Raw genomic sequence first — 26,436 nt, 5'->3', positions numbered from 1 at the left:
AATTTTCATTCATATCTTTGTAAAGTTTGGAAGAATAAAAACAAAAAAAAGAAAAGAAAAAGATTTGAATAGAATAGAGTGGCTGGAATACTAGTATACCGCATGAATCAACTAAAAACACTGGATCTTCTCGTCTCATAATACCACCACCACCATTCACCACCTATACATACAGCACACCACAGACATACATACACAATTTGCTCAACAGTGAGCAGTAATGTTGGAACTGACAATCTGGTTTAACAGGGGGGAATCAATTTTATTTATTTTTATCTCTTTTCTCTATATAGGAATCGATCGTCAGTTCCAGTTGCGACTGTGCTCATATGTATTGATTGATTGATTGATTGATATTGATAGTGAAATATATATATACACTCACTCACTCTGCTGAGTGTTTGTGAGTGCCTTTTATTGTTATTATTATTATATTATGTGATTCAATGTCAGTGCACAGTGAGTGGTACTGTTGGTTGGATGATGACGTTATCCTCATGCTCCTCATGCTCTCTTGATACTACTACTATTTACTACTACTTTTTATAATTTTGAAATTAAATTTGAATTTCTTCTCTTGTTATGGAATGTGGTTTCTTCCAATGTTGTGTGCTTTTGCTGGTGATGAGAATTTAGTGATGAATGATTGCTATTATTATAACTGCTGTTATTGCTATTTTTGCTTTGGTCATTTTGGGATGGTGGAGGAGGAAGAGGAGGAGGAGGAGGGTTACCGCTTTGGGGTGATGAAGTGATTTGCAACTTCCATAGTGCTTTCAAAAATTTGTTGGTTTTACTCAATCTCATCATATCCAATCCACTGGAATCTGGTTGCATTTTCCAAACCAAAAAGTGTAAAATGTAATAATAGAATAGAGAGATGATGAAAATAAAAATGATGATCATTAGTACTTATTACTTATATCCTTTTTGGGTTAGTACTTCTAATCTTCATCTCGTTGTGTGATTTTTTCACAATGATCAGATGTGTGTGCAGATTAAACAGTAGATTGACTGACATATATATATTTATATTCATATTCATATTTAAATTCATACCTTGCTTATTTGAATAATTAAAAAAATGTACAAGAGAGGTTGTAGGAATTGAAAAATTCAGATCTGTAATAATCGATCCATTCTTTTGTTTTGCATTACATGTTACAACTCCTAAAAAATTACCATTCCTTTAAAGAATTAAATAAATGTAAATTATAAATAATAAATAATAAATATTATTAATGAATCTAGATTTTTCTTTTCTCTCTTTTTCTTTTTTCTCTTTTTTTTTTTTACTACTTACAAATCAAATAAACCTCCACCACTATTACCACTATGAACAGGAGCAGTTGTTTGATAACTAACTGCACAACCATCTATACAAACAATATTGGATATGATACCAGAGGTGACACTAATCGATGGGTTTTGTGATGGTGGGACAAGTGGGAATCCAAGTACAGACACTTTGGTTCCATGCTTGGGATTGGCCAATGTATTGCAAGTGACATGATGGAATCGGTCAGATTCAATGTGTCTTTTAATACGTAGCAATGCAATGTCTAGATGTGTATGTGAAATGTATTCAATCGCACCCCTGTACCAAGAGTGTCCCTCGACCGCCTCTTTTCCAACAATCGATGCAAAGTTGACTCGAATATCGACTTGATAGTTTTCAAATAGTGAAGGTGGATAACTATTCTCTGATAAAGACACTGTCGGGGACTGAAGCGACGCAATTGATGCAGCCGTCGTAGACGCCTTTAATGCGGGGATGGTTGGTGTCAGTAAATGCGCATTCGTCAACACGTATCCATCGTCTGATATGATTACACCCGATCCCCAAGTATCCTTAAATTTAACCAATACAATCTTATTCTTTAGCGATGTCAATAATCCATCACTAGAAGGACAAGGTGAAGGAAATGAAGATGAAAGAGAACCCATCCCTCCACTACCTATATTTGTTGTCCCTGGAAATAGATTAATGTTTTCCTTTTTTGATAGTTTTTCCAATGCCATGATAAAGGTGTGAACGGGGATAAGAGGAGTGAGGTTAAAGGGAGATTTGTCGTCTTTGGATTTGATGGGGGTGGCGACAACGCCAACTAGACGTCCATCGTTATCAAAGACGCCACCACCCTCGCTGCCAGGCAAACACCTGGCGTCGGTGAGATAGAGTGAGGGTTGGGAGTAGGTTCGTTCTTGGATGCAGTTGCAAATGACGCCAGTCGAGAGTGAATTCAGGAATATCGTCGGAGAGATGTACCCAAACGGTGATGCAACCACGGTCACGGGTGACCCGCTGTGCATGGCCAATGAGTTGCCAAACAAAACATTTCGGTAGGCCGAGTCGATGGCCCGCAGCGATTCGTTGACCTTTAGGACAACCAATCCCAACGAACATTCAAACTGATTGTTTAACACAAAGTAGCTCTTTAATTGGTTGAATATGGCAATGTTGGCGTCGGCACCTTCAATAAAACCCAAGAACCGGCACGAATGCCATTGGTTGAGCGGGTCGTATACTCTTTCGTCGGCCAATTTGTAGATGGACAGTTGATTGCTCGTCTTTATGTCTTGGTTGTTGATCACCCTATTGTTGTTACACATTACATCAATGTCACTACCCGGCAACAACGAATAGTGATTGCTAGTGTCTCCAGTCACCCTCGTCAAGAATGGTAAAAAGATTGATGGTGATGTCAACACTATCCCATTCTCTAAATTAATTATAAATCCACTACAGCTTGTTGTTATTCTACCATCACTTATATAAACAAACAAACAAACAAATAACAATAAAAGTATTAGTATATATATATATTATATATATTAAATATGTTGAGTCAAACACATACAATGAATGGGAAAATGCAGATGGTCCATTTGAACCATTGGCATGACTATTAGATTGAGTTGTAATAGGATGTGATGAAGATGATGACGATGATGGTGGATATGATGATGGGTACGGTGAGGACGATGATGATGATGCAGTAGACGTTGAAATATATGGTCTATGTGTCTCTGAAGGTCCTCTAATTCTAACTATTACACATGATTGTCTTATTGAATCTTTATCATTATTCTGTTTCTGTTGTTGTTGTTGTTGTTGTTGTTGTTGTTTAATACCATCATCGTCACTATTACTACTATTCATTACTACCACTAATCTAAATCTCTTTCTTTCTTTCTTTCTTTCTTTGTTTCGAATCCTTTATTAAATTAAATGAATGTACAATACAATAGTCGTTAGTCGTAGTTATTGTCAATATAAATATAAATATATATATATACAACAAACAAAATATATAAAGATATTGAATGCGAAATGAAAGAAAGAAGAATGAATTTTGACTAGACTGTTGGTCAATCAAAAATCGCACACCCATTCATTCGTTTCGATGCATCGATTCACACCACCCCCAAACCACACACATACTCTATCCTATTCCATAAATGGGCAATAAGAGAGAATGATCTGTTAATCGTCATATGAAATAATAATAATAATAATAATAATGTTAATCTTATTATCATCAACATCTTTACTAAAGTACACCCCCCGTAGTTCGTAATTTTATAATATTCCGAACAAGCACTTTGAAGTTTATTAAAAATTTAATTGAAGCAAGTTCGATGAAAATGTATCATTCTTTGATCGTTTTGTTATATTACTAGTATATATATAATAGTAGTAATAATCATTTCTTATTATTATTATGAAAAGGATGACATCACTAATTAAATATTTAAATCAAGCTGAATCAATCAAAGTAGATGACTTGTTGTTGGGACCAATCTATGGATTCAGTACTGATCAGGTAAATTGAAATATAGAAATAGAAATAGAATATATATGTGTTCATTTACTCATTCATTCATTCATTGTATCTATGATGATAGTTGATGGAATTGGCAGGTCTAGCAGCCTCATGTTCAGTTATGAAATCATATCCACCTTCAAGATTAGCTAATAAAAAGGTGTTGGCTATTTGTGGTCCTGGAAGTAAGTAAAAAGTCATCATTATCATCATTATCATCATCATCGATCTATCCTATATCTTGACACTGTCTGCAGACAAACAGACATAATACTTTTAGAGTAGAGTAGAGTAGAGATTGAAAGATTAAAATTGATTGATGACCAATCAAAAAGTCACTCTACTCAAAAACCAAACACGTTCTGATCTTGATCTTGTATCGGGTTTTGGTGATCTTCCTCTAATCTATCAATCATACTGACTTTTTTTTTTTTAAAAGATAATGGTGGTGATGGTTTAGTGGCTGCAAGACATTTAGTATTGTTTGGATACCAAGTTGATGTGTATTACCCCAAAAGAACTGATAAGGATTTATACAAGGTAGGTAGATAGATCTGTAGATAGACAAACGGGTTGGATTGGGAAACAACTAACTTGGATTTCCAACTTCCTCCTTTATCATCGATGACGATTACATTACATTCATATGACATTAAAATATTGAAATAGTATACATTCTTTTGGTTAATATTTATTTATTTATTTATTTATTTATTTATTTATTTATTTATTTATTTATTTATTTAATTATAGAGATTGGTATTACAAGCTGAAAAGACAGGAGTTGGATTTATCGATCATTTCCCAAAGGAAACTATTAAATCTCAATATGGATTGGTGATTGATGCAATCTTTGGATACAGTTTCAAAGGTGATATCCGTCCACCATTTAAAGACATTATTGCCGATCTCACAACCTCACAAGTCCCAATTGCTTCAATTGATATTCCCTCTGGTTGGGATATTGAAAAGGGTAAGAAATGGAAAAAGCAACAACCCTGAATCCTTGAAACTGACCTCTATTTTATTTATTTATTTAATTTTAGGAAATATTCATAATACATTTGAACCAGATATGTTGGTGTCATTAACATCACCAAAACTATGTTCAAGAGAATACAGAGGAAAACATTGGTTGGGTGGTAGGTTCATGCCACCTCAACTATGCCAAGAAATGGAATTAAATCTACCAACCTTTCCAGATTGTGAACAAGTTGTAGATATTTCATTACCTTCATCCCCAACTTTATAAAATATTGTATTGATACATTATACAGATATATTTTTGATTTATATATATTTTTTAAAAATGTTTTTTTTATTTATTTATTTGTTTTGTGGGAAAGGTATATGATATGATATGATATGATTGGATTGGATTGGATTGGATATTATTATTATTATTATTTATTATTTTTTTAAAATGATATTTAAATTATATTATAAAGATTGAAAAGTAAGTACTTATTATTCTTGTTCTTATTGTTATCTTGTTTTGTGAGTTATGAAATTATTTTCTTTTCATTTCTATTCTTTTTTTTTTTTAGAGTAATAATGAAGCGAGTAAAGTGGCAACAAGTAATGTAATATTAATAACAACAGAGGATGCAACAGCCTTGGCGTCACCTTCTTTGGCATCAGAGTTGGTTTCTTTGTTGTTTTCGTCGACAGTTGGTTCGATATTTTCGCTTGGTTTTGGCTTGGCATCGGTATCTGGCTTGACCTTGGTGTCTGGTTTGACCTTGGTGTCTGGCTTGTTGTTGGCATTGTTGGCATTGTTTGCATTGTTGGCACCGTTGGCATCTGGTTTGATCTTGGTGTCTGGCTTGTTGTTTGCATTGTTGGCATTGTTTGCATTGTTGGCGTTGTTGGCGTTGTTGGCGTTGTTGGCGTTGTTGGCGTTGTTGGCATTGTTGGCATTGTTTGCATTGTTTGCATTGTTGGCATTGTTGGCTTCTTGTGCACCTTGTTGAGCTTGTTCCTCTCTTTCTTGTTGACTGAGTGGGGCTTGGTTGACAACATTCTCTGGGATGGTTGGGAATGGACCGATACGTGGGCCAGCATTTGGAGATACCTTGGCTTCATGGGCCTCTTCTTGTTGGAGTCTGTAGAGGTTGGTACGATCAGTGTATTGCTTGATAACCCAGTTGGCTGCATCATCGCTGTTCTTGGCGTTGTTGGCGTTGTTTGCATTATTGGCATTGTTTGCATTGTTGGCATTCTCTGCGTTATTTGCGTTATTGGCATTATTGGCATTGTTTGCATTGTTGGCATTCTCTGCGTTATTTGCGTTGTTTGCATTGTTGGCATTGTTTGCGTTGTTTGCATTGTTTGCATTGTTTGCGTTGTTTGCATTGTTTGCGTTGTTTGCATTGTTTGCATTGTTGGCATTCTCTGCGTTATTTGCATTATTGACATTGTTTCCATTATTGGCATTATGAGCATCTTGTTGACCTTGTTGATTTCTTTGAGCAGCTAGAGCTTGTTGTTGGGCTTCTTGTCTAATGGATTCTTGGTATTTGTTGGCAAGATCTTGGCTAGTTACACCACCTGGGTATTCTGCAGTTGGGTTGGCAACAGAGATACGGAACTTGGGGGCATCTGGATGCTCGGAACATTCGTAGAGATACTCTCCGACCGAGTTGAAAACGTGCTCGATATCATTGTTAAATTCATAAGATGCAACTTGGTCGCCGCCAATCTTCTTTATGACAATTGTGTGTTTCTCGTGGTCGTTTTGGTTACGTACCCATTGCACACCTTGGCCAACTTCGACCATGAGAGAAGGAGCTATTTTTTCATCATATAAAAGTGGGAATCGAACATCTGCCCAGACCAACTGTCCAAGCACCAATAGTATCATTGTCACATAAAGTAGTCTCACTAATAATAATAATAATAATAATAATAATAATAATAATAATAATAATAATAATAATAATAAAAATAATAATAATAATAATAATAATTAAAAAAATAAGTAAGTAAGTATATAGATAGATTATATTATTATTAATATTAATAAATCCCGAGTGTATAAATAATAATAATAAATTATCCTGTTTAATAATTACTTTTTAATAATCTGTCTTTCTTTCTTTATCTCTTTTTCTTTTCTTTTTCTTTCTGTATGTATGTATGTATTTTTTTTGGGGAATGGAAATGAAAATAAATATGTGGATTATAAAAAAATATTTGATTCCTTGGATTGATTTAAATTTACCTGGATTGATTAAAATTATTATATTATGATTGATATTATTATTTAGAATGACTCTTTTACTTTACTAATAGTATTATTAAAGCTGACTGAATGAATGAAGGATAATAAATTAATATAATATAAACAAACAAACACTGAATGAAACTGATGGATATGATGGATGGACTATTATTACTGATTAATTTTAATCCCACTCTCTCTGTTCAATTGATGATCATATATAATTATGATTATTATTATTATTACTTCTGAACACAAAAGTAATGCAAAGTCGTAGAATAAGTTGTCATGATGATCACTCTCTCTCCCACTCATATCATATACCCACACACACTCTCTCACAGATTTGGTGATTGCATTTACAATCACTCATTGATTATAAATGCAATAGTAGTAGTAGTAGTAGTAGTAGTAGGAGGGTAGTATCTAATCTACTACTATTTTCTCGAAAGTCATATGCATGCATGTTATTGTCATTTTAGTTGTTTGTTGTTGTAACAAGAGATAATCGATACTTGTATCATATCTACCACCTGTATGATTTGGATCCCATCCACCATATTATCCTACTCTAAAATGTCGGTCATAAGAATAATGTATTATTCCACAGCCATCCAAAATTTTTGAACAAACACATTCCATTCATATTGTTATTAATACGCACTCCCCCTTTCACCCACTATTGCAACAAAGTTGTTGTTGTTGTTGTTGTTGTTGTTGTTGTTGTTGTTGTTGAAGATGCAACAGAACAGCAACAACGATAGATTACCATGGTAGTCATAGTAGTAGTAGGAGTGATCCATTTCCACACAACAACATCACACACAACACACATTCTATATTGTTGTTGAATGAACACATTACATTCATTTGTTGTTCAATCTACACTCTCATATGATTAAACATATGAACGAACAGAACAATATCATATCATCATCAACACTGATCATTGATTTTAGATATCAACAGTATCCTAGAGTGTGTGAGATAGGGGTGTAGTATGTGTACCACACTACGCAGGGTACACTTCAGTTGAAATGAATGAGACAATGACAATAGGTGGTGTGTGTGCTGCTATGTTTGTGTGTGTGTGATGAGAATGCATAACTGTGTGTATAGTGAGAGATGAAGATGAGTGGTGATAAAACCTGTGTGAGTGGATATCCTGTCCTTCATCCATCACGAACTTCCAGTTAGTTGATTGTTGTCCAAGACAAGAAAGGAAGACTTTCATTCTATCTTGTTTGTCTCTAGTACTAATTATAGGATTATAAGCTTTTATCTTAGCTGCTACTCGACTCGGTTCTATCTGACCTTGATCGAGTGGTTGGGCTGCAGTATGAATCTCATCTCCCACTTTGAAACAAAGTTTGCATTGTTTTCAATATGCACCTACCGCTTTTATTTGAAAGCAACAATTTTTGATCGATCAGTTTTGTTTATTATATTATCCACCTCACAGCAGTAGTCAGTAGGAACCAAGCGCTACCCTTACCACGAATTGTTGGTTGGTCTTATCGTTTAACTAATATCACACAACTCATCAACAATTAAATTGTTTTCATTTATAGCAGAGAGAGAGAGCATCCATCATCTGATCAGAGATAGAGGACACCAACATAAAAAAAGTAATAAACACACAGAGAATAATACTATAGCATAGGTCATCATCATCATTATCATCCAACTTGGAAGTTCCACCACCACCATCACCCACAAATGTAATATATGACGATTCAAATTCAAGGATGGCCGTTGCCACACTATAAATAGAGTCTATATATAAATATATATAAATATATATTCCTATTCATCATAACACTTGTTTGTGTCCATGGATTAATAATGATAATCCAACAACGGTTGCAACTTGTGACCACAGTTGATCCCAGTTCGCGATGATAACCCTAACAACACCCCCCTCTAGACGAAACCAAGAAAACAAAGAGAGTGAGAGGGTGAGGGTGAGGGGTGACGGAAGCGGACTCACACGCTCATATTAGTAGTCGACGGTGTCGGAGGAGAAAGGGATTGAATTGAACCTTTTGATCAATCAACTCCTCCTCCTCCTCCGCCGCCGCCGCCGTTTCAATCCATTCTTTCATTTCATTTCCTTTCCTTACGTTCTTGTTAATACATCATACATTTACAACAACAACAACAACAGCAATAAGCCAACACCAACAATACAATTAATAATCTGCTTACTTGTTATAACATATCAATCAACATCAACAAACAACAACCAAACATAAAGACCACCAACCACAAAGAAAGCGAAAGTATAGTACTTTTAATTGAATTGTTGCTTGATTACCGTCTTGTAACAATTGTATTGTTGTTTTGTGCGAAAACCATTTTGATCAAAAATTCGTTCCATCACATTTATTTTTTTCATCTTTATTTACCCGTATCCCTCTTTATCTTTACTTTACTTTACTTTAGTTATCATCAACAAAAACAAGAAAAACAATTTATATTTATATTTGTATTTATATATAGCTAGCAAACTAGAGAGTACTTTAGAGTAAACTAGAACACGGTTCATCAATCAACCAATCAATCAATCACTCACGATATATAGTGAAAAATGAATGCAGAGATTGAAGGTAAGTTAGTAAAGATAGATATAAGTAAAGATAGATAACACAAGGTGATCGATCCTAACAGATATCTTTCTTAAAACACACATACACACAATTTGTTTGGTTGTAATTGTAACACACACACTCAAACACACAAAATTTACAGAATCAAAAAGAAAAACAGCACCACCAAGTGTTTTATTACCACAAGGAGGTGATCAGCAGCAACCAAGAGTCATTGGAGTAGCACCTCTAAGAACATCACATATTTTGAAACCTGGAACTGTTCCTACTACCTCTGGACTGGTGTCAGCGTCAGGTGGTGTAGGTGTAGGTGGTAATGTTGGAGGAGGCAGTGCACAAATCAAAACGACTCCACCTAAACGAGTTGCTTCAGTTTCAGTGTCGGCTTCTGCATCGTCTGAGAATCTTCTTCATCATGACCACAACCAAGGTCAACAACAACAACCATCTCCATCTCCATCTCCATCAATTGTAAATAGTAAAAGTACAAGTAGTGGTAACTTGGCAAGTTTACCTTTAAAACCACCTGCCAAGACACCACCAAAAACAGCACCACGTTCATCTACTTCCATGTCCAATTTGAATGTTCATTCTCATATTGGTGGAGATTCATCACCCAACAACAGTAGTCCAACTAGAATTAGTATGTCTCCCAATACATCATCCAACTCTTTGTTGTCACCAGACACTAGTAGTGTCATATCCAAACGATTGTCTGATGATGGGTCCGACTCGAATAGTACATTGGGCGACAGCTCATTTATCGAGGATGGGACATTGATTGAAAACAAGGAAGAGGACTCGGACGACGAAACCGACGAAGAAGAGGAGGAGTTACACGAAAACTTCCTTAAAGAGTTGGGGTTGGGCAATAAAGAGCGTATCAACGATCTCAAAGAACAAGAAAAGAAAGAGTTGGAGTTGTTAGCCGGTGGGAATCGATTCAGAGTCACTAGATGTTTTGTTATGGCTCCAACTAATAATCCAGCTCCCCCAACATCCAACCATCATCATCATCCAGTTGGTGGTGCACCACCCAATACTGGAAACAGACCACCTTTGAGTAGTAGTCCAAATGCAGGTGGAGGAGGATCACCATCACAACAAATACGTAAATCAGTACTTAACAACAATGCTAATCAACAGCAACAACATCCAAATGGTCCATCGGCAGCTGTCATTGCAGCATTTGGAGGTGGACAAAATGGAGGAGTAGGAGCACCAGGTCAACCCAAACTCAACAGACAAACCATCTTTAACCCAAGATTCTCTATTTATCGTCCAGGTCCAACTAGTGCACACGCCCCACCCAAGAAGCCATTGCCACCACCACCCAGTCGCAAACTCCCACCAACTCCCAAAACATACACCAAAGAACAAGAACAAGCAGCCATTAAAATCCAAAAATGTTATAGAAGATATAAACAAATGATACCATTTAGAAAATTAAGTAAGAAAGAAGAACAAAACAAACAAACAAACTTTTAAAAACAATATTAATATTTTGATTTAATTTGTAGAAATATTATACAGATATAGATGGAATATTGTTCAAGAGATTTATAATACTGAAAGAACTTATTTAAATACATTGGGACAATTGTCGGCACATTTTATCGATCCATTGAGAAAGAGTGATATAGTGTCACAGGATGATGTCAAGTTTATATTTGGTGGTTTGGATTCGATCATTGCCATCAACACACAATTAATGTTTGACGTTGAAAATATTCTAAAGAGTTGGACTCCCTATTCGATCCTTGGCAAATGCTTTTGTACACTTGGTGTCTATCTAAAGGCCTATACAGACTATGTCAAAAACTTTGACTTTTCACTCCAACGTATCGAGGCGTGCAGCAAAGACATTAAATTCACATCCTTTATCAAACAGGCAGAGGAAAAAACAGTTCCACGATCACGTTTGGAATCATTGCTCATTACTCCAGTCCAACGTATCCCACGTTACGTACTCTTACTACAAGACCTACTCAAACACACTGAATCCTCTCATCCAGATTTTACCCATATCTCTGAAGGTTTGGATATCATTAAGAAAGTTGCCATCTCTATCAATGATACTAAAAGAAGAGCTGATAATTCTCTTAAAGTAATTGAAGTTCAAAACAAATTAGTTGGTAAATTCCCAGTATGTACAAAAAACAAACAAAACAAAAACAAAGACAAAGGCAAACAAATATAATGTTATTTACTTACATACTTATTTAATTATTTATTATTTTTAGAATCTTGTTGTTGCAGATAGAAGATATGTTCATGAAGGTTATGTTTCTCAACTTGGTCATTCAAAAGAGAAAACTAAAAAATTATATATATTTTTATTTAATGATATTATGATTTTCTCAAAGGTATATATATATATAATACATAACATACATATACATACAATATATAATATAGTACTAATTTTATTATTATTATTATTTAGCCATCATCAAATAAATTATTTAGTAAAGCGAAATTCAAATTTGTAAAGATTGAAGATTTATTCCCTTCACCTAAAATTGTAGATATCCCAAGCAACCCAATGTACCAAAGTTGTATCGAGATTGAATTAAGAAGCTCCACTTTTACTTTGCAAACTGAAAATGAAGATTCCAAAAAAATATGGTTTGATCATTTTACAAAAGTTTTTGGTGATATTAATAATCAATATGATATTAGTGATAGTATGTATAAACAAAAAACATAAACATATTAATAATAATATATTTATAAATATATCCAAAGAGAAGAGTTTGAAATGTTAATATTAATTAATTTATTTATTTTTTTTAAAAAGAATTGGAAAAAAGAGCAGTTGAAAGAGCAGGTCAAGCTAAAACATACATTGATAATTATTTTGCAAATATTAAAGTCAAAGGAAGAGCAGTTAGAGGAGCAACCATTCGATCCAACCCAAATGAAGCTATCGCTGGCGAAGAAGACAAACAAATGGAAATTGGTGTAGCTGGTGGAGCTGGTCAGCTTGAACAAGCTAGTGGAAATGGAGGTAGTAGTGGAGTTGGTGTTGGAGCCAGTGGAAGTGAATCACCACTTTCACAATCACAACAACAGATCCAAAGACAGGCCAGTGGTGGTAATGGTGGTCCAAACGCAGGTTTATTGACACGTCAACAAACATTCCACAACATGACCTTGTTACAAAGAGAAGAACGTCTCAAAGGAATGGCAGAGGAAACTTCACAATTGAAAATGGAACACATGCGTATGGAATCAACACCATCGCCTCCAAATGGCAGTCCGTCGACCACTGACAAGTACGGTACTGTCCGCGCTTCGAATGGATCGACCATGGGTAGAGCAACACTCAGCAAAGCTGATCTTGAAAGTGTCATTGCCAACAACGATGGAACCTCATCACTTCAAGAAAAGAAACCAAAATCAGGTCCTCCATCACTCAACAAAATATTTTCATCAATCAATCTTAACAAATCTTCCTCCTCCTCCTCAGACTCTGATAAAAAGGGTACTACCAAACCACCAATTGGAAAACCACCTGCTGGAGCTCCTCTTTTCCCAACAATGAGTAAACAAGTTTCCTCCTTGAATGTTTCTTTAAATGCTGAAATTGCAAATTCAATTTCAAAAAGACCAAATGTTTAAGATTCAAATAATATAATTTTGTATTAATAATAATAGTAGTAATAATAACCATCGTAATCAAATCAACAAAACACATCACCATTATTTATTTAATTTATTTTCTTTCATAAAATTTATTTATTTATTTAATTAACATATATATAATAATAATCAATCAAAACAATCACCATCCACTCACCATCACACATCAATATAAATTAACTTATTTAGATATACCAAATCTCTCTCTCCTCCTTTAAAAAATAAAGTATTGTACTATAATTTTAAAAAACTATATTATTAATGAATTTCCAACGCTTAATATTGGAAAAAAAAAAAGTTATTAAAGTATAACTTTATTATAAATATGTATGTATAAATATAAATCCCAACAACAAACTAAGATGTTGAGGTTGTTGATGTGCTGCTACTATTATTATTATTATTATTATTATTATTATTATTATTATTATTATTATTTTCTTCTTCTTCTTGATTTTTTTTATGTGCTTCATAATTTTTATCGTCAGTCTTTAATTCATATCTACAAACTGGACAACTGTTGTGCATGTCCAACCAGGGCAATATACAATTTGGATGATAAATATGAGTACATGGTAATTCAAGATAGTCTTGACCAATTTCAAAATCCTCTTTGCAAACTGAGCAATCCACCTTTTGATCCAAAATACCTTGGTCGACCTTATCTCTTTTTAATTTATTAATTTCTTCTTTTGATGCTGGTGGTGTTCCATTCCTAAAATAAAATAAATTAAATTAATACTATTATTATTTATTTTTATGATTTAGAGTTTACATACTTTTGAGCAGCATTAAATAATTGGTTGAGAAAACCTTGCCAATCTCCACCTGTGAAATAATCACCTGGATTGCCAACCATAGCTGGTCCTCCAAGTCCTCCCGACATGAAAACATTCATTGGCATGCCAGTACCTTGAGTCAAAGAATTTAATATACTATTAAAACGAAAAGTTACAGAGTAGAAACGGTTTGGTAAGTCTTCATCATCTTCATCAGTAGTATCAGCATTGGAATTTCCAGATCCAGATGATTGTCCCTCTTCCTCTTCTTCTTCCTCGAACAGTAATCTTTCCTCTTCATCTTGTTCATCTTCATCATCTTGATCAATTCTAAATAAATTAACATACCTTAAAAATGTTTGGTCTCCTTCTACACCATTACCATTTCTACCTCCAAACAGAGTGGAAGGGTCGACATTACCAAAGTGAATAGTGGTAGTAGTACCAAATGGTGAAGTAGATGTAGATGACGTTGTATTTGCGCCACCAAGTTGTTGGAATAATGCAGATATTGGATCGAATTGAAGTGGTTGTGGTGCAGGTAATGGTTGTTGAGTCGATGGTTGTTGTTGTTGAGAGGTTCTACTGTTGGGATTGGAATTGGTTTGTTGTACCATTGGTGAAAACATATTAAAAGGGAAACCAAATACATTTGGTTGTTGTTGTTGTTGTTGTTGTTGAGTTGTTTGACGTAAAGGAGGGGATGGTTGTTGTTGTGGTTGAGGAGGTGGTGTTTCAACCTCCTCAATAAACTCTGACTCGCAAGTTGGACATACCAACTCATCAGGGTTACCAACTTGTATATATTTTTTACAATGATGACACCAATACTTTGGTTCTCCAGCTTGTTGTTGTTGTTGTTGTGGTTGTGAACTCATCTCTTTTTCTCTATTTTCTTCTTCTTCTTCTTCTTCTTTAGAAGTTCTTTCCCTTCCTTTTTGTTTACAATTGCAAGTAAGTGAAGTGAACTTCTCTTCTTCTTTCTTCTTTTCTGGTGACTATTGTTCACAATAGTAACAAATATAATATAGTAGAGTAGAGTGAATTATCGATACTATATGTGTATGTGTTAAATTATCTCTTTTCTTTCTATGTGTGTGTGTGTATATACTATACAATAATAATAAATAATAATTTTAAAATTAAATTAATAAAAACATACATTGAATTTGCACTGAAACGAATGAAGAGTTTTGTTGACTTGGTGCGTGAGAAAAAAGTCAAACACTAGTTTAGAATTTTAATTTTAATTAATAATATGAAAATAATATTATTTATTGATATGATTTATATTAATACTCATGATATTGATTTATGAATTTTGATTCTATGCTTGCAAGTAAAAAAAAAAAAAAGGGAAATCTAGAGTAAGTTCCATTGGAAATTCTGGGATGAAATATTCGATACACTACTTTTGTATTCCAAGCTTTCAAGAATATCAAATAATTCATCCCAGAATTTCTTGACGCGATATTCCGTTTAAAATCTATTATTGATAATTGAAATTGAAAAAAGTCAATTGATGATTAAGGTGTATCATTGATTATTGCGAACGATTCATTAGTAATACATATTGGTTTCATTAATAATCAAAGGTGAGTGTTGGTAATAGTTGGATCCTATATATTTCTTTGTCTCCTTGGATTAGTAAAATTCTCCCATACCAATCTTCTTCGTCTCCAGTTCCATTTTGGACCAAACTATTGATTTTTTAGTATTGATCCTCCACAGTAATTGATTCGGTTCGATTGAAATGTATAAACTAAAATAGTTGAGGAATGTAAATTATAAATATTAATGTTATGCGTGTACATCCATATATACAATAGTTAGTTACCTTTACTAGTTCTAAATTTTTGGATGCAGCATACTCTAATGCCTTATTTGAGTATCCCTCGGTACGATGAGAATGAAGGAATTGGACCATTTCAAGGTTTCCATTTCGCCGACTCTATAAATTGATCATAATCGTTGACATTGTTATTGTCAACAACAATTGATTATTTCAAATTGATTGTTGACTGCTGCACAATCAATCAATTCCAGTTGCCAGTCTGTAGGATAGAGTCACCATTATTATTGATTTCATCATCATCATCATCATCATCATCATCATCATCATCATCATCATCATCATCATCATCTTCTTCTTCTTCTTCTTTATCAAGATATCTCTTCTCTTTTTCTTTTCAAACTTGTTTATAACATCTAATTGGTCTAGTTGTTCAAGTGATTTTGCTACGTCGACCAGCCGACCAACATCAAAGTACCTTGCAACCGCCGGCATACATTGATTGATACCATGTAATCTAAACTCTTCAATCGATGTTGATTCAAACGTTCCACATATTTTACATTTGATTGATAGTGTTAGATCCATTATTATTATCTCTACACTCTATCTCACTCCTCTCTTCACGACTTTCATTTACCACTTGTTTTTTTGAAGACAACAACCAAATACAAAAGTATTTTTTATATTTTATTATTGTATACTTCTCTTTCTAATAAAAATAATTTTCATGACAACTAAACTAACTAAACTAAACTACTACTCTTGACCTTGGTGTGTATTGTGTTTGTTGTTTATTAATTATTGCATACAATATATCCCCAATTAAATACATGTAGAGAGAAAGATAATCGACTTTACCTCTCTTTGAAAAAAAAAAAAAATTTTGCGCAAAATCGGATTAAATTTAATTATTCGTTTCGTTCGTTTCTCTCGGTTTTAAAAACCTTGTGTTATTATTATTAATTTTCATTGTTTGTTTTTCTTTATTTATTTATTTATATATATCTTTTATATATATAAATCAAGAAAGAGATCTTTAAAAAATGGCTCCACCAAGACAACATTCACAAAAGAGTTTCACCAACAGAGTCAAAAAGACCAACATACAAACCAATGCTGATCGTGTGTTGCCCAAGGGTCACACCCATCTCCGTTCAAAGGCGACGATCAAGCGTCTCGCCATGTACAGCGAGGGTGCCAACTACTCGCGTGACGGTAAGTTCCTCGGCGGTGCCTACATGTCCAAGGACACCAGTCACAGCACTCGTATCGCACCCGACCAAAGATATTTTGGTAACACCAACTCGATCAGTCAAGAGCAACTCGAGACCTTCCGTGAAGAGATGGCTGCTACCATCCACAACCCATACAAGGTTCTTTTGCACGCCAACAAGTTGCCAATGGGCTTGCTCAAAGACTCGACCAAAAAGACTCAAATGAATCTCTTGACCACCGAGACATTCGAGACTACCTTTGGCCCAAAGAAGCAACGTAAGCGTCCCAACCTCTCGTCGGTCGTCGATCTCGAAAGCATGCTCAACAAGATCTCTGAACAAGCCTACGATCCATCCAAGGACACCAACATCAAGATTGAAGCCGATATGAGAGAGGCTCGTCGTGAAGATATTTTCGAAAAGGGTACCTCTAAGAGAATTTGGGGTGAATTATACAAGGTAAGAAATGAAAAGAAAAGGAAAAGAGAATGTGTAACTTATATTTATTATTATTTTGTTTAATTTACTTTTATATTTCGTTATTTTAGGTAATTGATTCATCTGATGTATTGATTCAAGTATTGGATGCTAGAGATCCAATGGGAACTAGAAGTTCACATTTGGAAAATCAATTGAAAAAGAATGCTCGTCACAAACATCTTATCTTTGTACTCAACAAGTGTGATTTGGTGCCAACATGGTGTACCGCACGTTGGGTCAAGATTTTGTCACAAGAGTATCCAACTTTGGCCTTCCACGCCAGTTTGCAACATCCATTCGGTAAGGGTTCGTTGATTCAACTCTTGCGTCAATTTGCTCGTCTCCATCCCGAGAAGAAGCAAATCTCGGTCGGTTTTGTTGGATACCCCAACGTTGGTAAATCGTCCATCATCAACACACTCAAGGCCAAGAAGGTGTGTAGAGCCGCCCCCATCCCGGGTGAGACCAAGGTGTGGCAATACATCACCTTGACCAAGCGTATCTATCTCATCGATTGTCCAGGTGTCGTGCCAACCACCGGTGACACAGAGGGTGAACTCGTCCTCAAGGGTGTCGTCCGTGTTGAAAACCTCGTCGACGCTACCGAGTATATCCCAGAACTGCTCAAACGTATCAAGAAGGAGTATCTCGTCAAGACATACGCTATCGCCTCGTGGACCGACCACGAAGACTTCCTCACTCAGATGGCCGAGCGTACCGGTAAGCTCCAAAAGGGTAACAAGCCCAATCTCAACGCTGTCGCCAAGATCATGTTGTACGATTATCAAAAGGGTCGTATCCCCTACTTTACCGCCCCACCCATGATGGACGGTACCCCAGCCATCTTCTCGATGAACACCAAGGGTGTCAAGACCGAGACTGAAGTCAAGGTTGAAGATGTCGACGCTGTCGCTGAAACTACCGACGTTGACGCTGTTGCCACTACCGCCACAGCCATCGCTGTTCCAGCCGCCGATGCCACCCCAATCAAGAGAGAAAAGAAAAAGATCGAATTTAAAAACTTGGTTGTCCACCAAAAGCTCAAGAATATCAACGTCAAGGCAGAGTTTGATGAAGAGGATGCCAAAGGTGACGGTTACGTCGATCCATTTGACGAAGAGCCAGATTGGGACGACTTGTACCAAAACGACGAAAATATCTCCGACGACGAAGAGGTTGTCAACGACGACAATGAAGCTGTCCAAGACGACGACGAAGACGATGTTGCCCAATTGTTGGACGACATTGATAGCGATGACAGCGATTTTGATTATAACGATTTTGATGAAGATTTGGCAGCTGGTGATCTTGGATCCGATGAAGAAGAAGAGGAAGAATCTGAAGAAGAACAACCAAAGAAGAAGAATAACAAAAAGAATAACAAGAGAAAGGTTGATGAGGAAGAACAAGTTTCAACCAAACAAAATAACAAAAAGAAATCAAAGAGCAAACAAGTAGAGGAGGAAGAGCAAGTAGACAGTGAAGATGAATTGGTAGTTGTAAAGAAATCAAAGAAGAAAGAAATGCCAGAAAAGGGTTTGGTACTTTTATCCAATGTTGCCAAGTTGAAACAACAAAAACCAACCAATAACAAGGTTGTCCCAAGAAAAGAATATCAAGAAAAAAGTAAGTAAACTAAAAACAAAAACAAACAAACAAATAATAATAATATTTGTATTAATATTAATTTTAATTTAATTTAGTTACAGAAGTTGAATCTGATGATGATGGAGCAGTTTCACAAAAGAAGGAAAAGAGAATGAAGACCAACAAAGGAAAGGTTGGTAACCATTTCTATGAGACTCACAATGTAAAGAACAAAAATAGAAATAGAAAGATTCCACGTAGAGACGACAGAGGCAAAAAGACTGGTTCAGCCGGCGGTGCCAAGAAGAATTAATTTAAATATTACTCAACAACAATGCGTTTGGTAATATAGCTTTTTAATAAATTTATATAAATATTTTTTCTTTTTAAACAAATTACAACCTTTTAAAAGTAAAACTAAAAAAGTACAAAAACAATTTATTTTTGGGATCAACTATAGACAATCAATGGTTGGGTGAATATTTCTACATGTCTATTTTCGTTTAACTTGATATAGCAATTTGAATATATTTTGTTGTTGTTGTTCACATCCAAAGTATATTTTTGTTTGATGATTCCACCACAAGCAGAGTTGTCCTGGATGATTAAAACCTTGTCATCACCCAATCTTCTAATCTTAAAATCAAATTCCAAGTCTCTTGTATTATTTAATTTTGTCAATAGTTTCAAATGCTCGACATTTGTTTGAAAGATGATTTCACTGATTTGTATTGGACAATGTGTATCCATCGAAATATCTAATCTTTTTAAACTTGGTGGTAGATAATAATATTTGTTTACATCTAATTGTGTTGTTGTGGGTCGTTCATTATTATTATTATTATTAATACTATTATTATTACTGCTATTTTGATTATTTAGAATGATAAATTTTGGGAGGATGAATTCACCACCCATAGCATTATAAGTCTTTTTCAAACCTGCTTTAACTCCCAAATATTCAAGCGATACTGGAATATAGACAGTTTGGGTAAAAGATAGACTAATATAGTTGAGTGACACCAAAGTGGCTGGAAAGACAAGAGGAGGTTTTGAAAACTTGCGCATGTCATGGAATGAACTAGCTTTTAAAGATGTCAAGCTATGTGGAAGGGTTGGTTCAGTTTGTGATGGATTTTTGGCGGAATCGAGTGGAATCATAAGGTTCAGTTTTCTAACCGAGTGGAGGACAGATGAATCGTCTGGTACTAACGTTTGATGATACACGGTTGAGAATTTGTATAAATTGGTTGATAGTGTATCTATGTTGTTCCAAGACTCCATCCTACCAGAAAACTTCTTTAGATTTGGTAGACAATTTGTTTTTGTTTCTTCCTTGCTCGTCGTTCCAAGATCGATTTGTGAAATATCTTGACACCTTACTGTTTCAATACAAATTGGTAAAGCATTGATTGACAATGTTATATTTGTCTTTCTAATGTCTAGACTTTTGAGTCGACTGTTGTTGGTCGGTGGAAGAATGATTGAAATATCCTTTTTATCCATTGTATTTGGAACTCTAATCGTTAGATTCTCAAGTGATGTAAGGTTTTCCAGGTTCACTCCAAAGGTGGTGGTTGTTCTACTCAAAGAAGTGATTGATAGTGTGATTAGAGACGATGGGAATATGAGGTCATCCACACTTGGGTGTTCAACTAATTTGATAGTGAGACTAGCCAATGTCGGTGGGAATACAGTGGCGAGGTCACGAACCATGTTAAATGATGAAATATCGAGTGATTTGATTGAGCTGGTCGACAATCCCTTGATCTGATTGAGATTATAGGAATCGAGAGTATGTTCAGGATTGAAATGAAGAGATTCAAGGGATTGGGGGACATGTAATTCTTGAAAGTTGATACGTTGAATATGTAAATGTCGGAGACTGTCTGGAAGGTTTTTGATGCACAACCTCATCATTGATAAGGTGTAGTCTCCCAACAATTGTAATTCTTTTAGATGGGGTAGCCTAGATGTGGCAACATCATCAACATCTGATTGAACGATTGCATGAATGGTGAGAGAGGTTGTCAATGGCATGTTGGCGATATCTGTCGACATGACTATAGGACGACCATCACGTGTGTGCGACAATACAGTGGTGGTATGACTGTCATTTGATTGTTTTTGATTTAGATCATCATCTACACTACCATTATGATTGACAGTGAAAGATCCTCGAAACTCTACTGGTTGACTGCAATCACCGATTTCATTTTCATAGAGACTGATGAACCCTTTGAGTTTGTTTGGTCTGTTGGCCACAATCAAAGGTTCTTCACTAGAGAATCTAGTGTCTACTCTATTAAACGACCATTTAAATGCAATAGAAGATGAATACTGATCTTTTAAATCATAATAATATGATCTACAAGTCAACAGCAAACATATTATATCAATGTTATTCAAGTGACTAATGATTTGAAGTAATAGTATAGTTGGTATCTTTTTATATTCAAGATAACATCTATTATTATTATTATTATTATTATTATTATTATTATTATTATTATTCATTATTATTATTATTCATTATTACTTCTTCTTTTTTGTAAAGTGAATTTCTTGGTTTATTGTATTTTTAATAATCAAATAAAATTTCAAGTTTATTATCTTTAATGACTAAATATAAATCATTATATATTTTCATATCAATATACATATCCAAAGTATATTTTAGTTGAACTATGCCACCAAATGTAGAGTTGTCATCGATGATCAATACTCTGTCATCTTCCAACCGTCTAATAGAAAGTTCCAATTCCAATGGTTTGTTTTGTGTTCCACAAAAGAATCTTAAAGACTCTACATTTGAGTGACGAATGATTTCACTAATTCTAAATGGTGTAGAATCATAAAACATATTGACAGATAATCTTTTTAAACTTGATGGTAAATAATCATAATTTAAATTATTCTGATTATTTTGATTAATAATATTCTTTCTAATTTTCTTAATATTATTATTATTATCATTATTATTATTCTGATTATTTTGATTATTCTGATTATTATTATTTATAATTTTCAATGTAGGAAGTGAACATATACGATCCCTAGGAAATCTTTTAAAAGATCTAATTGACAATGATTCAAGAGACGATGGAATATAAATAATTGAATATTCAACGTGACTATAGTCCATCGATATCAAGTTTGGTGGGAATTGGTGATAAAGATCGGATGTGGGGCGTTTGAGTGAGAAAGATGTCAAACTGTCTGGAAGAGGGATCATGTTGGTTGATACTGGTCTAGACGATAATACTTGTCCTCTATTATAGACAAAAGTTAATTTCTTTAGTTGTTGAAATGAATCTTTTGGGAATTCTATTTCAGCGATGCAGTGGGTCGACAGAATTTGTAGATTGGTTGAAAGTGTTGCTATTTGCTGATAATAATCTACTTGACCTTTAAATCTTTTTAGATTTGGTAATAGATTGGTCATTGTTGTTGTTGTCTCATCATATTGAATTTGTGAAATATGTTGACATTTAAATGACTCGATACAAGATGTATTTAAATCTTGTAGTTGTATTTTAGTTGTTGTGTTTGTCAAGTCTATATACTTGATGCTGCTCTGAGTGACTGGTGGAAAGATAATATTAATCCTTGTTTGAAGTATATTGGGGACGGTCAGAACCAGTCTCTCTAAATGCACCAAGTTTTGAATATTGAGTGGGTCACTCGCATTGGTTTGGTATGTTAGGGACACGAGCATCGGTGGGAATACAAAGGTGTCTGGTAAAGGGTCTTCAACTTTAATATTGAGTGATGTCAATGTACGTGGCAGTAGTATCGGTGTCATTGTCGTATCGAGACCGTATGTCTCGCAATAACACAGGTCCATAGTTTTAATACAACTACTTGATAACCCTTGAATCTTGTCTAGTTGAGCTTGACCCAATAGAGCGAGCGTTTCAAGGTTCCTTGGTACTGATACCTCTTCAAATGCACTTTGATTTCGGATGCATAGGTATCGTAGACTACTGGCACCATCAAGATGTAGGGTATCTGCTAATGATGGCTGAATAGTGTTGTTGTTAGGGGTTGACTGCTGGTACCCAACTACATAGAGTTCTTTTAAATTTGGTAACCCCATAGCTGCAGTGACTAGTGGTTGTACATTCTTACGAATAGATAGACGTGTGATGGTTGGTGGCAAACGAACCGTCTTGTCTTCTTTTGTCATATCTATTTGTGTACCAACCAATAGTGTTGTAATCAATGCATTTGATTCATTAGTCTCTGTTGTTGGCACGGGTATTTGATGTATAGTATCAACTCGATTGGTACAATTAATAGCTCCAAAATCTCTTCCAACCATCAACTGATCACTAATCGCATTTCGGTAGAGACTAGTAAACCCATTGAGTTGATAAGGTCCTTTTGAATGAATAAACATATTCTTCGTTCCATCATATCTTTGTTGCAAATGTTGTATTCTATCTAAACCTTTAAAGGTAATAGAAGATGAATACTGATCTTTCAAATCATAATAGTATGATTTACAAGTCAACAACAAACATATTAAATCAATGTTATTCAAGTATCCAATGATTTGAAGTAATAGTATAGTTGGTATCTTTCTATATTCAATGTAACATCTATCATCATCATTACTACTATATTCAATGTAACATCTATTATTCTTATCATCATTATCATTATTACTATTATTATTCATTATTATTACTTTGTATACAATAAAATTAATTGAATGTCACAAACTAAAGATTGACTCAAACCAAGACCTCTCGATTGATATGTTTATGATTATTGAATCATTTTCGATCATAGTATCATAGTAGTTGGTGACCTTGAAGTTGAATAATTCCGTTTACATATATAGATTATTATTACTTTGATCTCGATTTATTAGTTATTATTATTATTATTATTTTCTTGAATGTGATGAACCACCATCGTAGAGACCTTGAAAGATTGTTACATTGTTTGGACCGTTTCTCTCTAAATACTGGTCCAATTGTGTTATGCAAAGATAATTTCAAGATTATTATCTTTAATCAACAAATATAATTCATTATATATTTTGTTGTTGTTGTTGTTGTTGTTGTTGTTGTTGTTGTTGTTGTTGTTGTTGTTGTTGTTGTTGTTCGTATCCAGAGTAAATTTTAATTGAATGATTCCACCAAAAGTTGAATTGTTATCAATGATCAATACTTTATCGTCACCCAATCTTTTAATAGAAAGTTCTAATTCGTATTTCTGATCTGAATGAGCATTTCCAAATAATTTTAAAGATTCTACATTTGATCGATTGATGATTTCACTCAATTTGAATGATGTAACATCTGATGTTCCTAGGTTGACAATTAATCTTTTTAAACTTGGTGGTAGATAATATTGATTATTATTATCCAAACTATTATTATTCTGATTATTATTTTGATTATTTATAATTTGAATTTGAGGAAGTGTATATAAATCATTTATACCATTTTTTTGATAAGCTTTAATTGCCAATGATTCAAGAGATGATGGAATATAAAGAATATCGTTATCCGAGTATGCTGATAGTTTGATATAATCGATGGATGTCAAGTTGGGAGGGAACTCTTTATGAAGGTCATGTTGGCAACGAGGTGTTTTAAATTTAAAAGATGTTAAACTATCTGGAAGAGATATCAACAACCCATTTGTAGCTACATACATCCCATTAAGACACAATCTTTTGAGTTGTGGAAATGAACCTTTTGGGAATTCCATGTGACATTTATAGTGTATTGACAGTATTTGTAGATTATTTGAAAGTGTTGCTATTTGATGATAGTAATCTGCTTGACCTTTGAATCTCTTTAGATTTGGTAAAATATTTAATTTTGTTGTTGTTGTTGTCTCATCATTATCATTGTCATACTGTATTTGAGAAATATGTTGAACAAGTAATGATTCGAGACAAGATGTATTTAAATATTTTAATGGTAATTTAGTTGTTGTGTTTCTGACATCGATATAATTGAGTTGGCTGTGATTGATTGGTGGAAAGGTAATTTCAAATCCAGTTCTATTGAACCTGTCGGGGACGGTCAGAACCAGTCTCTCTAAATTTACCAAATTTTGAATATTGAGTGGATAGGTGGTGGCATTCCAAGCAGGTGCGTATGTTAGTGACACTAACATTGGTGGGAATACAAAGGTGTCTGGTAAAGGTTCACCAACCTTAATATTGAGTGATGTCAATGTACATGGTAGTACACTCGGTGTTGTTGTCGAGGTGAGACCATACGTCTTACAAGATAGATTCATTGTTTTAATACAACTACTTGATAACCCTTGAATCTTGTCTAGATGACCATCGGTACATATTAAAACCAGTGTTTCAAGGTTACCTTGATGAACAACCAACTCTTTAAAAGTATCTTGGTATCTAATCCTAAGATACTTTACACTATCGGGTATAGTTATGATATCTGGTGGATGGTACCCAGCAAGATAGAGTTCTTTTAAATTGGGTAGACCCAAATAGGCAGTGACAAGAGGTTGAATGACATTACGAATGTACAGACGTGTGATGGTTGGTGGCAAACTAATCACTTGATCGAAAGCGGTAATGCCTACCATTGTACCAATCATCATTGTTGTAATCGTTGAAGTAGTATCTGTTGGTATGATTTGACGAACCGATCCAACTCGATTAATACTCTCAACAGTTCCAAAATCTCTTCCAACCATCAACTGATCACTAATAGCATTTCGGTAGAGACTAGTAAACCCATTGAGTTGATAAGGTCCTTTTGAATGAATAAACAAACTTTTAATACCAGAGTATCTTTGTTGCAATTGTTGTATTCTATCTAAACCTTTAAAGGTAATAGAAGATGAATACTGATCTTTCAAATCATAATAGTATGATCTACAAGTCAACAGCAAACATATTAAATCAATGTTGTCCAAGTATCCAATAATTTGAAGTAATAGTATAGTTGGTATCTTTCTATATTCAATGTAACATCTATCATCATCATTACTACTATTACTATTATTATTCATTATTACTATTCATTATGAAACTTTTTAATGAAATGAATAGAGGAGAGGGTCTTGTATTTTTTTAAAAGTTATTTGCGGAAAAATACCATCATCTTTAAATGATTTATTTGTTGTTTGTTTTATTTGTTTAAATTAATTAAGAGAGGGGAGGGAGGGGAGGAGGAGGGAACCAATAAAAAAAATACTGGCGATTCGTGAAAGACTATGTGTTGGTTAGGGTTTGTTTGGATTCTCATTTAAAGAACCAAACAAATTAATTAAAGGGA

General features: G+C 34.3%; 10 protein-coding genes across 10 annotated transcripts; 3 read left to right on the top strand and 7 right to left on the bottom strand.

The window, feature by feature from the left end:
* Nucleotides 1-580: 580 nt before the first annotated feature.
* DFA_04054 (uncharacterized protein) lies at nt 581-3,163 on the bottom strand (the record flags this gene model as incomplete). Its single annotated transcript, XM_004366407.1, has 4 exons — nt 581-649; nt 1,091-1,187; nt 1,304-2,434; nt 2,862-3,163. 4 exons carry the CDS (start codon nt 3,161-3,163, stop codon nt 581-583), a joined length of 1,599 nt encoding a protein of 532 aa, XP_004366464.1.
* A 571-nt stretch (nt 3,164-3,734) lies between these two features.
* Nucleotides 3,735-5,079, top strand: DFA_04053 (uncharacterized protein; the record flags this gene model as incomplete). Its single annotated transcript, XM_004366406.1, has 5 exons — nt 3,735-3,827; nt 3,910-4,012; nt 4,267-4,367; nt 4,581-4,800; nt 4,874-5,079. 5 exons carry the CDS (start codon nt 3,735-3,737, stop codon nt 5,077-5,079), a joined length of 723 nt encoding a protein of 240 aa, XP_004366463.1.
* A 291-nt stretch (nt 5,080-5,370) lies between these two features.
* DFA_04052 (uncharacterized protein) lies at nt 5,371-9,155 on the bottom strand (the record flags this gene model as incomplete). The annotated part of the gene is made up of 3 exons (XM_004366405.1): nt 5,371-6,710; nt 8,704-8,813; nt 9,109-9,155. 3 exons carry the CDS (start codon nt 9,153-9,155, stop codon nt 5,371-5,373), a joined length of 1,497 nt encoding a protein of 498 aa, XP_004366462.1.
* A 485-nt stretch (nt 9,156-9,640) lies between these two features.
* Nucleotides 9,641-13,283, top strand: gxcS (pleckstrin domain-containing protein; the record flags this gene model as incomplete). The annotated part of the gene is made up of 6 exons (XM_004366404.1): nt 9,641-9,659; nt 9,802-11,109; nt 11,180-11,805; nt 11,903-12,025; nt 12,106-12,346; nt 12,460-13,283. 6 exons carry the CDS (start codon nt 9,641-9,643, stop codon nt 13,281-13,283), a joined length of 3,141 nt encoding a protein of 1,046 aa, XP_004366461.1.
* A 206-nt stretch (nt 13,284-13,489) lies between these two features.
* Nucleotides 13,490-16,010, bottom strand: DFA_04050 (uncharacterized protein; the record flags this gene model as incomplete). Its single annotated transcript, XM_004366403.1, has 4 exons — nt 13,490-13,538; nt 13,663-14,019; nt 14,084-15,081; nt 15,921-16,010. 4 exons carry the CDS (start codon nt 16,008-16,010, stop codon nt 13,490-13,492), a joined length of 1,494 nt encoding a protein of 497 aa, XP_004366460.1.
* A 105-nt stretch (nt 16,011-16,115) lies between these two features.
* DFA_04049 (uncharacterized protein) lies at nt 16,116-16,463 on the bottom strand (the record flags this gene model as incomplete). Its single annotated transcript, XM_004366402.1, has 1 exon — nt 16,116-16,463. One exon carries the CDS (start codon nt 16,461-16,463, stop codon nt 16,116-16,118), a length of 348 nt encoding a protein of 115 aa, XP_004366459.1.
* A 458-nt stretch (nt 16,464-16,921) lies between these two features.
* DFA_04048 (Putative GTP-binding protein) lies at nt 16,922-19,472 on the top strand (the record flags this gene model as incomplete). Its single annotated transcript, XM_004366401.1, has 3 exons — nt 16,922-17,551; nt 17,641-19,198; nt 19,276-19,472. 3 exons carry the CDS (start codon nt 16,922-16,924, stop codon nt 19,470-19,472), a joined length of 2,385 nt encoding a protein of 794 aa, XP_004366458.1.
* Nucleotides 19,473-19,609: 137 nt separating this feature from the next.
* On the bottom strand, nt 19,610-21,676 carry DFA_04047 (uncharacterized protein; the record flags this gene model as incomplete). Its single annotated transcript, XM_004366400.1, has 1 exon — nt 19,610-21,676. One exon carries the CDS (start codon nt 21,674-21,676, stop codon nt 19,610-19,612), a length of 2,067 nt encoding a protein of 688 aa, XP_004366457.1.
* Nucleotides 21,677-21,740: 64 nt separating this feature from the next.
* DFA_04046 (uncharacterized protein) lies at nt 21,741-23,843 on the bottom strand (the record flags this gene model as incomplete). The annotated part of the gene is made up of 1 exon (XM_004366399.1): nt 21,741-23,843. One exon carries the CDS (start codon nt 23,841-23,843, stop codon nt 21,741-21,743), a length of 2,103 nt encoding a protein of 700 aa, XP_004366456.1.
* Nucleotides 23,844-24,053: 210 nt separating this feature from the next.
* On the bottom strand, nt 24,054-26,170 carry DFA_04045 (uncharacterized protein; the record flags this gene model as incomplete). The annotated part of the gene is made up of 3 exons (XM_004366398.1): nt 24,054-24,134; nt 24,341-24,788; nt 24,831-26,170. 3 exons carry the CDS (start codon nt 26,168-26,170, stop codon nt 24,054-24,056), a joined length of 1,869 nt encoding a protein of 622 aa, XP_004366455.1.
* Nucleotides 26,171-26,436: the final 266 nt, after the last annotated feature.

This window comes from Cavenderia fasciculata, assembly GCF_000203815.1.
Source record: "Cavenderia fasciculata unplaced genomic scaffold Scf_Dfasci-G-b-285a01.f1-5, whole genome shotgun sequence".
NCBI lineage: Eukaryota > Evosea > Eumycetozoa > Acytosteliales > Cavenderiaceae > Cavenderia > Cavenderia fasciculata.
This window is presented reverse-complemented; position numbering and strand designations above follow the sequence as displayed.